The sequence below is a fragment of the Struthio camelus genome, chromosome 6 (genome assembly GCF_040807025.1).
Source record: "Struthio camelus isolate bStrCam1 chromosome 6, bStrCam1.hap1, whole genome shotgun sequence".
Classification (NCBI taxonomy): Eukaryota; Metazoa; Chordata; class Aves; order Struthioniformes; family Struthionidae; genus Struthio; species Struthio camelus.
Genome location: NC_090947.1, coordinates 380,327 through 393,153, shown reverse-complemented (window position 1 = coordinate 393,153; position 12,827 = coordinate 380,327). Strand labels below are relative to the sequence as shown.

Here is a 12,827-nt window from a genome sequence, read left to right as displayed (position 1 = left end):
TTTTGCTCCTGCCATGCTCGTATATCCTAATCTTTCTTCTAGATGAACGTCAAGGAAGAAATGTGGTGCCTCAGAGGAAGTGAGGCTTGGTTCCAGTTACCTTTCTTTTTCTTTTTCTATGAATATCTAAATATCCGAAACGTAGCTATTATGAAAACAGCCTTCAACTACATAATTGAGTTTTAAGAACAATATGCTTTGGCTTACTTTTTGCAGCTCTGAGTATGGGTAGAGCTTGAAATCTATTAACAAGTAGTTTTTAAGTTGCTAATTTAGCCTTTTATCTACACAATAGCAATTTGAAGACAACAGGCAGAATTTGTTGCACTAACAAGTCCATTTCTAAAGCTATCGTTCTTATTGCTAGCAATGGAAAGAGTAGATACCTGAAGTTAAGAAACTAGTATTTTCCTTATCCAATGCTCAGCGTTTCTATATGGTTATCTGAGCAATATATGACAGATGATAAAATATAAAGTAACCCTCTATCTTTGTGCAATAGCATGTGTTTTGTCCTTCAACTCAGCCACAGGTGTAGAATTTCTACCGAAATCCTGTACAAAGATTGAGAAGGCCAGCAGCGATAGTTTTTGTTATCTGTGTTTTCTACATACCAACTGCTGTACTATAGATAAGACAGCAAAGATGGTCTATTTAGATAAACAGTGAGGAGCAGCTTTAGCTAAAGGAAGCCGTGTAATACTATAATTTGTAAAAGTCAATTATCACAATATTTAGTATTTCTGTTCTTAGTTTGGCTATGAACCTGAACAGTGCTGTGAACTCGTTTTTTTAAATTTGTGTATTAAACTGGGGGAAAAAAAATTATTGTTATTTTCATGTATTGCTGCAGGTGGCTCTCGTGTTTCCTAATAGCGATCCAGTGATGTTCATGGTGGCATTTTATGGATGTCTCCTGGCAGAACTTATTCCTGTCCCGATAGAAGTTCCGCTGACAAGAAAGGTAGGTGAACGCATCCGAAGTTTTTATGGCTTCATGAATAAAGGGAGGACTGTGGATCCAATTGTCCTTGTATGAGACCCCGAGAGCCTGCACTGGAAGAAAGCAGTATGGTGCACCAGCTGAACTTCTACTCATTCTACTTCTCAGTATTTGGTAGAGTGTAGAGCATGTTAAATATTTGGACAGTGTTTAATATTCAGGGATTTTAAAAAGGTAAAGGAGGGGAAATTGCATGAAGCTGATCAGTTAATTTTATTAGAATACGTTCTTGTAGAAATTATTTTAATTTGTTATTTTTGAAGAGAATTATGAAAATATTATTCCAAATATAATACAGATATGCTGTAATTTCAGCTCCCTTATGCTGAATAGTGGGAGCAGAGGCAAGAGCCACCCTAGATTTTGGAAAGTACCTGGATAATCCCAGATCCACTGAAGTTATTGGGGAAGATGGGAAATCAGAGCTGAAAATCTGCAAGTGCTCAGGACCCAGAATCAGCTTCAAACTGGCTCAGTGTTTTGCCAGATCTTATAAGCTTTCCTATATTGTTGCAGAGGGATGCACAACCTTTGCTTTTGCTGCTGCGTTGCTTCCATTGCTTGCCAGATCTACTGCCATGTCTAACGTGGTTGGCAGTAAGCAAAACTTAAATTATTTTGAGCGTGGACTTCAGTGCTTTGTCTTGTGCAAAGGCCTTGTTGTCTAGAAGTTTGTTTTTTCCGTATACATCGGCTTAGTGTTTTCTAAACATGGTAAAGTTGCGGTAAACTCTAATAAAGCTTGATTATTTGCAAGTTTGCCATAATACTGTGGTTTCTCTGTAGGATGCTGGCAGTCAACAGATTGGATTTCTTTTGGGCAGCTGTGGAGTAACGCTAGCTTTAACCACCGATGCTTGTCAAAAAGGCCTTCCTAAAGCTCAGACTGGAGAGGTAGTTACATTCAAAGGTATGTTTTTAAACTACTTGTATTTCTTAATAGAATAAAGAATGTTATATGTTGTGTCCCGCTATTAAGTCACTTTTATAACTTTGTGCACATCTCGCTTATAAGGGAAAAACTGGCATCGTTGCCAGGAGAGTATGTCCTGCTTGAGTTAATGTCTCTTTTTCCCATCAGCAGTATGATATCAGCTGGAGCTTTTTCTTGCCTCTTTGTTGCTATCCCAGAATACTTTAAAAAAAAAAAAAAACTGATTTTTAGAAGTGTAGTGACAGTAATTTCTTTGTTTTTCTTTGAAGGTTGGCCACGTCTCATTTGGTTTGTGATTGATGGGAAGCATCTGGCTAAACCGACTAAGGACTGGCATCCGCAAGTACGGGATGCCAGTGCTGAGATTGCTTATATTGAGGTGAATCAACATAATATGCCTAACCTATAGTTACAGTACTGTGGTTTATGTCACAGCATATTTTCTTTCTTTAATCTCCAAATGCTACAAAAGAGATGACTACAACACTTTTTACTGTGAAACAAGAATGTTTCCCTAGAGCTTGCCGCAAAAATTGTCATATGAGTGGTTTTGCTGAGTCAGACTACAGTTTGGGGATAATTACCGTTTGGGTCCCTGGGAAAGTTAAACATGTGAGGGAGAGAAATGGCCATATTTCATATGATGTTAGTGTATACTCTGAACATAAATACATTTTTTTTGTGCTAGCTCATTTTTTGTGCTAGCTGGTTCTTTATAAGAAACGCATCTTTTTGTAATACAAAATCCTTTCAGCTCACTGCGGTAACTTGTCCATATTTGTTGTCAAACTAATGCTTGTGTAAACTTTGTCTTTTCAGTACAAGACGAGTAAAGAGGGCAGCACAGTGGGCATTACTGTATCTCATGCTTCCATGCTGGCACACTGTCATGCGTTGACTCAGGCATGTGGCTATTCAGAAGGTAAGTTACAGATGTACAGTTTTCAAATGATACTCATAGGTGCTTGAATTTTCAGAAAAATGATGTAGCGGAATCATTTTTACTTCCTTAAAAGAACTTCAGCTAGGCAGTGGTAGCTTTAATTGCAAAAGGAAAAGATTAATTTATTTGGTTCTAATTGAGGTAATGTGTGAAGGACAATAAGAAGCTGTTTGTGAAATGGCAATCAATGTGTAGTATAACTTCTTGAACCGAAGATCCTTACTGATTTTATTCAAGAGTGTTTGGATTTTTCAATCTTCATAAATTTGTTAGTCAGTGATAATGGCTATATTGATTTCCATCGTCCTGAAAGCAGCTTCTAAGACTTTTGCCTTTTTGCTAAGAATTTGTTTTTTCTTCCCTAATAGCTTTTGAATGCATTGACTAATTTCAGTAGCTGTAAGGGGGCCCCTTCAGAACCTGACTAACTCACCTCAATTTTACCACGTCTTTTCTACTGAATACTATATTTTTTTTCAATCCCTGCTGAAACTGACATTTTTTGTTCGGTCACCTCATGCCATTGTTTTTGATGACAGACTCTTAAGGAGGCGAATGTCGGCAGGTCTGAGAGAATTTGAAGGCCACAAAGCTGGATACTGTGTTTGGAAAAGGGCTCAGATGTTATTTGTCCTCATAATTATCTATATGAATTACCAAGTGCTTATTACTAAATATAGTCAAGTTTGAGATGACCACATGCAGAGTTAGAGTCCTCCCAGTAGAGACTGAGGGAGCTTTCTCACACTGATCTTGGAGGCCATTTGAGTAACTTGGATCTCTTTAAACAACGTTGGATGCTGCCAGCTAAGCATACAGAATCACAGAATGGCTGAGGTTGGAAGGGACCTCTGGACATCATCTAGTCCAACGCCCCTGCTCAAGCAGGCTCCTCTAGAGCACGTTGCCCAGGATCGCGTCCAGACGGTTTTTGAGTATCTCCAGGGAAGGAGACTCCACCACCTCTCTGGGCAACCTGTGCCAGTGCTCAGTCACCCTCACAGCAAAGAGGTTTTTTTCTCATATTTAGATGGAACTTCCTGTGTTTTGGTTTGTGCCCTTTGCCTCTTGTCCTGCCACTGAGCACCACGGAGAAGAGTCTGGCCCCATCCTCTCGACACCCTCCCTTTAGATATTTGTATACATTGATGTGATCCCCTCCTCAAGTCTTCTCTTCTCCAGGCTGAACAGGCCCAGCTCTCTCAGCCTTTCCTCCTGAGAGATGCTCCAGTCCCCTCATCATCTTTGTAGCCCTCTGTTGGACCCTCTCCAGTAGTGCCTTGTCTCTCTTGTCCTGGGGAGCCCTGAAGTGGACACAGTACTCCAGGTGAGGCCTCCCCAGGGCTGAGTAGAGGGGCAGGATCACCTCCCTCCACCTGCTGGCAACACCCTGCCTAATGCACCCCAGGATCCCCTTGGCCTTCTTGGCCACAAGGGCACACTGCTGGCTCACGGTCAACTTGTTGTCCACCAGGACACCCAGGTCCTTCTCTGCAGAGCTCCCTTCCAGCAGGTCAGCCCCCAGCCTGTACTGGTGCATGGGGTTATTCCTCCCCTGGTGCAGGACCCTGCACTTCCCTTTGTTGAATTTTATGAGGTTCCTCTCTGCCCATCTCTCCAGCCTGTCCAGGTGTCTCTGAATGGCAGCACAGCCCTCTAGGGTATCAGCCACTCCCCCCAGTTTTGCATCATCAGCAAACTTGCTGAGGAGGCACTCTATTCCTTCGACCAAGTCACTGATGAATAAGTTAAACAATACTAGACCCAGCGGTGACCCCAGGGGGACACCGGTAGCTACAGCTCTCCAACTAGACTCTGCACCACTGACCACAACCCTCTGAGCTCGGCCATCCAGCCAGTTCTCAAGCCACCTCACTGTCCACTCATCTAACCCACACTTCCTGAGTTTACCTACAAGGATGTGATGGGAGAGAGTGTCAAAAGCCTCGCTGAAGTCAAGGTAGACAACACCCACTGCTCTGCCCTCATCTACCCAGCCAGTCATTCCACCAGAGAAGGCTATCAGATTGGTCAAGCATGATTTCCCCTTTGTGAATCCATGCTGACTCCTCCTGATCACCTCCTACTCCTCCTGATCACCTTCTTGTCCTCCACATGCTTAGTGAGGACCTCCAGGAGGAGCTGTTCCATCACCTTGCCAGGGATGGAGGTGAGGCTGACAGGCCTGTAGTTACCTGTTGTTTCTCCTTGCCCTTTTTGAAGACTGGGGTGACATTGGCTTTCTTCCAGTCCTCAGGCACCTCTCCTGATCTCCAGGATCTTTCAAAGATGATGGAGAGTGGCCAAGCAATGACATCTGCCAGCTCCCTCAGCACTCGTGGCTGCATCCCATCAGGGCCCATGGATTTGTGGATGTCAAGTTTGCCTAAATGATCTCTAACTCGATCCTCCTCAACCAAGGGAGAGTCTTCCTTTCTCTAGACTTTCTGTCTTGTCCCCAGGGTCTGGAATTCCTGAGGACTGACCTTAGCAGTAAAGACTGAAGCAAAGAAGGCATTTAGTAACTCTGCCTTCTCTGTATCGTTCGTCAGCAGGGCACCCACCCCGTTCAGCAGTGGGCCCACGTTTTCCCTAGTCGTCTTTTTGCTTTGGATGTATTTGAAGAAGCCCTTCTTGTTGTCCCGGGCCTTCCTTTGCCAGATTTAATTCCAAATGGACCTTAGCCTTGCATCCCTGCATACTCTGACAACATTCTTATATTCCTCCCAAGTGGCCTATCCCCCCTTTTCCACGTTCTGTATTCTTCCTTCTTCTGTTTGAGGTTTGCCAGGAGCTCCTTGCTCATCCATGCAGGTCTCCTGCCCCCTTTACTTGACTTTTTACTCATAGAGATCCACCAATCTTGAGCTTAAAGGAAGTGAAGCTTGAATATTAACCAGCTCTCCTTTCTGATTCCTAGGAGTGTGACGTTTGATCCCTGAAAAAGAAAGGTTTGATTAAGAGTCTGAGTACTGTATACAAAAACCTTGTCTTCCTTGGCTTTAATGTTCTTTAATTTTCTTCTGTGATGACCATGCCTCCCTAAAGCTCAAAGTTATAAATTTCACCAGTGCAAGTCATCTAGCCTAATAACTTGAACTAGGTCTATGATTCTAGATAGTACATTTGAAGGCGTGAGCAGATATTGCTCACTGCATTGTTTCAGTCATTTTTTCCTTCCTGCTTTGGGCAATTGTCTAACCCCCATAGTTCTCCAAATTCCATCCAAGTGATACAAGAGTGGACAAGAGGTTTTCACAGTAGGATATCTGTATGTTTTTTAGAATTATCGTTAGAGGCCCATCTTCCATTTCTCTTTTAAGACAACTTCTCATGACAGCTGCCCAGTACAAGAAATATGGGAGATGAGAGGGCACACCCATCTTGGAGGTAAAGGATTTACAGCTGTTGCTGATTCCTGAAAGGATGATGGCAATCAGTTCTGGATTGAAGGAGCCTAAACATCTTAATTTAAAAAAAAAAAAAAAAGCAAAATACAGATGCTAGCCATCAACATTTCAGCTTTTCACAGAGAGGACTGAATTCTCTTGTCGTTCTGCAGGATGTTTATTTTTCACATTTCTATTGCTGCAACATACAGTTGCTGTTGTGAGATTTGTGTTCTGTATAGACCATACTCAGTAAAAAGCTTTGCTCTTCAGTTTGTTCCTAGTCCCTTGTAGCCTCAAGATTTTGGCTTCAGTAGATCCTATGTTCAGAAAGAAAGGGGTCTCCTTTTTGATTAATTATGGCTCATAAATATGGCCCAAGAGTGTCTCCAGAGGGATTTGGAGTGATAGATCTACTCAGTTTCAGTGGTTCCCTTGATGAATAGCTGAGAGTTGCACCTGGCACTGAACTTGTACTTAGGGTTCATCTGTGCTGCCATTAACCAAAAGCTTTTTCCTTTGAAATCTGTTTACTGCCTGGAAGAATCTAGTGGTTCAACATGCATGATGTGGCTGAGTGTGCTAATCCATCTTGGGACACATGGAGACACAGCTAAAGATGTTGTGTTGACTGTTTTCTCCAGCCAATGTACAGTATGTTTTTCCTGATGGTTAAAAAACACTGAGGATATGGAAGATGTGCATGAAAATAGTATTAGAAGGAAAACTCAGTCTTAAATACTGTGTGGTAGTCTAGTCTATAATCATAATTTAAAGATGATTGTAGTAAGTGTAGTATAAGACACTTTCAGCTTAAGCGGCCTGTATGTTATAAACAGCATAGCTTAAATGTTCTGATAAAAGTACTTCTTAAATTTGATGGGTTTTTATCTGTTTTCAGCTGAAACACTAACAAATGTCTTGGATTTCAAAAGAGATGCTGGCCTTTGGCATGGAGTGCTAACAGTGAGTATTGGAATTAAAGAAAAAAAAAAAAGTGTTTGCAGGGAAGAGCATCTCTTCTTGGGGGTAGAGCATTGGTATCAAAATGAGGTCATAAATTATAACAGTCTGCAAGTATTTATATTTCAATATTTATATTTTTCAGTATAAAATACTACTTTTTTGGTAATAGACTTCACAGGTATAACTTATGTTCTTATTGACTGTATGCATTTTTCACTAGCAGTTAAATGTAAGAGTTAACATTGCAGCTGTGATTTTTTGAAGATGTTGATGCATTTTGTGTATTCTTTGAGCAACTTCAAAGTTTATTTTTTGAATGTTTTTCTCATAGAGCGTTATGAACAGGATGCATGTCATCAGTATTCCCTATGCATTAATGAAGGTTAATCCACTTTCATGGATACAGAAAGTCTGCTCGTACAAAGGTAACCTTAATGTTCTGACTTAACCCATCTCTTTGTGGATGAAACAGAAAGCAAAATTAAATTAAATAAAAATCTATTTGTATAAAATATATGTAAGCCACTGCTATTATCCAGCTGACTTCCTTTGCCAACGGTGACTGGGGTGATGCCTCAGCTTTAGGAGTCAGATGCTCCCTTTCAGGGTTAGATATACCAATAGATTCATTGATGAGCGACAAACAGGATCAATCTTTGTTTCATACGCTTATGTAAATGCATAAACATACATTTATGTAACTTATTTGTTTTGTTCTACATGCGCACTCAACATAATTGTTGTCTCTTTTTCTATTTTCAGCCCGTGTAGCAGTGGTAAAATCACGTGATATGCATTGGTCACTTTTAGCTCAGAGGGATCAGAGAGATGTCAGTCTGAGCTCTTTACGAATGTTAATAGTGGCAGATGGAGCCAATCCATGTGAGTATGGGTGTATTTTCTGGATGCGTGGTAATTCTCTTTCCAAGATGAAGTGAGGCACGCTGTAAATGGTGGAACTCCGGACCTGTGCTGTAGGAGCTCCACAGCACTGACTGTCGTTCATCTTCAGCAAAAGAGAGGGGGTAGTGGGGCTTCTTTGCCAAGGACACTGGAGCAAAACTTTAATAGAGAATGTTCTGAAGGATCTATTGTTTCTATAGAAAAAGGTTGGTTATGTAATTTAAAAGAAATTATATCATTTTCAAATAAATCACAATGCCAGTCTCAAAATAACTGTTTGCGTACTGCATGTGGACATAAAGTCTTTGAGTTGCAGCGTGTCTGATTCTGTGTGTGCCCCAGGGCTTGTCTCCGTCGTGTGCAAGGACATTAAAAATTGGACCAGTCACAACTTTAAATCAAACCAATGACCCCTCTAACTAAAGCATGCAGTAGGATCTTCCCTTTTGCTGTCTATCATACAATGGTGTTTTACAGTAATTTTAGAAAGCAACTGGGAGGGTTTTTTTTTTTTTTTGCTACAGGCATGGATATACATTAATTGCTTAATTCTGCTGTTCTCTGACACTGCAAAATGTAGAGTGTTTCAGATTCTGTGGAGATTACAGCTGCATGATGAGAGGTCTGCAAGTCGTGTCTGCCAAAGGTTAAAGCTTGAACTGATCTTGCTAAGATTGTATTTGTTGTAAGCAGTGTTTTAGACTTGGTGCTTAGAAAGCAGTTCATTCTGCAGTGAAATACTGACTGTTTGTTTACTATCAATGTCACTGTTTTCCATTGCTCTTTGCACTTAGCCATGTGTAGCTGTGTAAGTGCATTTTTCATGGTACAGCACTAACAAAAAGATGTAATGTTATATGAAGTGACATGAAATTATACATAGGATGTAGGATAATCAGTGAAGTCTGCTGTTTTGCGTTATTTTATGTGCTATGATTGTGGACTTGCGAAACACAAAGTCTAGGTGATGAGGCGTCCTTTTACATTTTGGCCTGAGTGCTAAAGGCCACACAGAGCTCTGTTTGCAAGTGAAGATGACTTTTCAGAAGTATTTAAGGTTAATTTCTAAATTCTTTGGTTCTATGCTCTCTATAGAAAACATTTAAAGACTTCTCGGATGCAGTTACCGTTAGTGACGGAATAGTCACTAGATCACTGAAGGATTTTCAACAATGTTAAGTGTTGCTGAGTGCCACCAGAGAAAGAGGATAGTCGGTTGTGATTTTCATTCTGTGAATTAGTTGTTAACCACTATCTTGTCTCCAAAAGTAGCATCTACTAATAGGCTGTTTTTAGATGTTTTGAAAGTGTGTTGTTTTTGTGCAAGACTGCAATTATATTTGTACAGCTGAACAAGGAGTAAACATAGACTTTGAAATGCTGCAGATCAAACTTCCCTGCCATTGACAAAATGTTTCCAATTGTGTGATTGTTCTTTATAGGGTCTATATCTTCATGTGATGCGTTCCTCAATGTATTTCAATCCAGAGGTTTGAGACCAGAAGTAATCTGTCCCTGTGCTAGTTCTTCAGAGGCGCTAACTGTTGCTATTCGCAGGTAATTCCATTTTGCGAGTATTGAACTGAAAACATTTCTTTATTTTTGAACTGTATCTGCTATTAAGATCATAGTCAGAACAGAGTACAACATAAAGATGCCCAAAGACCCAGATGGAGGAGATCTGAGGCTTACAGATATCTCCATCAATGAAGGACGTGTATTAAAAAACAAAAATAAAAAAACCTTTTTTTGCTTAACACTTTATTTTTTTTTAATTGTTCAGGAAAGTGAAGTCCCAGCCTTATTGATTCTGTGGGAAGACCTTTAGAAAATGTCCCAAAGTCATTATTAGGATGGTTACTTATATGGTAGGAAGAAGATGAGGAATCTTCAGTCCTTCATGCACACTGTCTTCTAACCAGGGGGCTAAAGGAAAAAACTATCTGTAACTGGCCTGAAAAATACAATTGGAGTTCAGGAGATTGCAAAGGATGCTCTGAAAAAAGGAAATACTTCCTGATTATTAAGCTGACATTATAGGTGGAGTATACTGGAATTTTTTGACTGTGTTTTTAATCAAAATGTGCTGTTCGGAAAATAAATTTCGAGAAAACGTAAAAGAAAAGGGTTGGAGATTTTGGAGTGTGCTTTCTCTGGTGGGAGAACTGACCTTTCTCAATCTGAAAAAATGCACTTAGAGAACTGTGTTTTACAAAAATGCTTGGAATCTTTTGTTCTGTTCCAGCCTGAAAGCTGGAGAGTTATCACAAAATGCAGTTGTTGATCCTCAGTCAATTCTGTTCAGAGATACAGAATCTCAAGTCCTTGAAATACTACTTAATTTTTCTGGTGGTCAGAAAAGTTGGCCTTTGAATGCTTATTCTTGACACTTCATTACCCATAATAGAACTAAATCTTCTTTGTAGCCTTCTAGGCAAGGGAGTAAGCTATGTAATGTTTTATTCTACCTCTTTTTCATTAGTAAAATACGTTTCCAGTCAGGTCTTGGCATAAATTGCTTGAATACTACTCTCGTATAAGATGAGAAACCGTAATTCTGTTAACCTTAACAGGCTTGCACCATGTTTTTGATGACCATATTACCATTGGTCTGTTGATTCATATCTGATTTGAATTTTTTGTTTGTTTTTCAGACCCCCAGAATTGGGTGGGCCTCCTCCAGGAAAAGCAGTGTTATCTATGAATTGTTTGAGTTTCAGTGTGATAAGAGTGGATACAGAAGAGAAGTTGTCAGTGCTAACTGTACAGGACGTTGGCCAGATTATGCCTGGAGGTAGGAACACATTTCATGTAGTTTTAATTGCATGCCACATAATTTATCTTTACTTTATACTTATGCTGATTAAATAAATAAAACTGTCAAATGTTAAATACCTGCAGCATAGTATGGTTTATGTTTTGACATATCACCTAAACACTAGAAGATTAAGTACTCTTTCAAACAGTTTATTAAAAACTTGCAGTAGAGTATTAGCCTATAATAACTATGAATCTGACTGTAGGTTTTGGTATGGGCATTTGCTCTTGGTGGTTTGACAGTGTTGTCTTATTGTTCCTTAATTATCATTAGGGTTAACTGACATATAGTTAGGTAACAGCAATTAAAGGAGAACAAAATTTTTGTGAGAATTAAAAAAAAAAAAAAAAAAACCCTTAGTGAGAAGTACCATGTACCTGAGATATTTTGTCTCACCTGGCAGTTCTTTCTAGCAGTGATAGTCCATGTGTTTGTACTCCAAGCCGCAAATGCTTGGAGCTGTGAAGGCTGTTTTCTTTAGTAATATCTTGGTGATCTAAGACGGTTTCTGTACCATAGAAGCATGGGTAGACAAAGACTCTGCCCCTCTCAACCTTCACAACGTGAATGGGAGCAATCTTTTTAGTTGAGATCATTCAATATCTGGCAACAGTTTACTGATTTTGTAGGCTCTGTTTTTATTGCTGCTATCTTGTTGTTATCACTTAGCTCTCCAACATTCCAAGACCTAGCTTTACCCTGACATGTAGCCTATTACCTATTAGTATTTCTGTGTGGCCTAGAAACTTGAGACAGCATTGAAATCATTCATTTTTGAACCTGATACTAAGGATATATACTCCTGTCAGGGTCTTGCTTTGAATTGCTGTAGAGTCTTTGTGAAGCACATGTTCTATTTGGTGCTGGATATGCAGCTGATTCCCAATAACTGGAAAGTTCAGGAAGCAGTGGCTCTGGGATTTCCTCTTCATAAAGCTGTCACATTTGGAGTTCCAGACTGTGGACATCCCAGCAGATTGGTCAGCCCTGGATTAGGCTCAGATCCTTGGTAACATCTGTTCAGATCTCTTTGTCCATAGCTACCTTAGGAAGTATTGTTCCTCAGCCCTGTTAAGTGGATTGTAGCAAAAACCTCTTGATTCTTCCCTGCTGTCCTCCCCTGAGGCTGGAATCATGTATTGAAACTTAGAATGCCCTGAAGAAACTTAATAAAATTAAAGTGCCAAACCAGACAAAAAATGGTGGGCAAAGACTAGGCTCTGTCTGTGTGCTGGAAGACCACTTGGTACACTCTATTCCAGTACTGAAGGTTGCAACATAAAGCTTGGTAGCGTAGGATTCCCTGGCAGCATCTGTCTGAGAGCACCAGCAGCTTCAGGCCCTTTCCTAACTTGGGCTGGGTGTGCTTGGAGAGGACGAGATGCAGATTTCTTGGAATTCTCTTTGCTCCTTTGGGTCTACTGTGTGGTGTCCAAAGAACCTGATTCATTCTGGTCATGGCCTTGACACTTGTGGCTTTGCTGTTCTTGGTGCAGCCTCATTACAAACCTCATACTATGCTGAGATGTGGTTCCAAATTCCCCCTCCTCCGTAGAGCATTAATTCAAGGTAAGGAAGGATGAAAGGAAAAGCCATTTTCTACTGCTTCAGCAAGCACCTCTTCTCTAGACATCAAGGCCCTCATATCAGTAAGAGGAGGCAAACATGTCTCTAGCCTACTGATAATCTCAAGCCATCTTGTAGAAAGTCTTGCTGACCTTGGATCATTTTTTTGATTGCTCCCAGGAGCACTTTGTCACCACTAAAGATGATGGTACTTATTCCTACTGAACTTGAATTCAGGTTCAGAACTTCTTCCTGCCACCAATAAGAAGCAGAATCTCTGCCTCTCAGCCCCTGAGTGCCCGTAT

General features: G+C 40.4%; 1 protein-coding gene across 4 annotated transcripts in view; it reads left to right on the top strand.

The window, feature by feature from the left end:
- DIP2A (disco interacting protein 2 homolog A) overlaps positions 1–12,827 on the top strand; it is a 136,987-nt gene that overhangs the window by 89,666 nt on the left and 34,494 nt on the right. For all 4 annotated transcript variants that reach the window (XM_068947663.1, XM_068947664.1, XM_068947665.1 and 1 more), the window contains 9 exons: positions 854–964; positions 1,790–1,913; positions 2,207–2,316; positions 2,757–2,859; positions 7,171–7,235; positions 7,567–7,660; positions 7,998–8,117; positions 9,581–9,695; positions 10,793–10,932. In XM_068947663.1, coding sequence (XP_068803764.1) covers positions 854–964; positions 1,790–1,913; positions 2,207–2,316; positions 2,757–2,859; positions 7,171–7,235; positions 7,567–7,660; positions 7,998–8,117; positions 9,581–9,695; positions 10,793–10,932 — 982 coding nt within the window. The remainder of the gene's footprint in view (positions 1–853; positions 965–1,789; positions 1,914–2,206; positions 2,317–2,756; positions 2,860–7,170; positions 7,236–7,566; positions 7,661–7,997; positions 8,118–9,580; positions 9,696–10,792; positions 10,933–12,827) is intronic.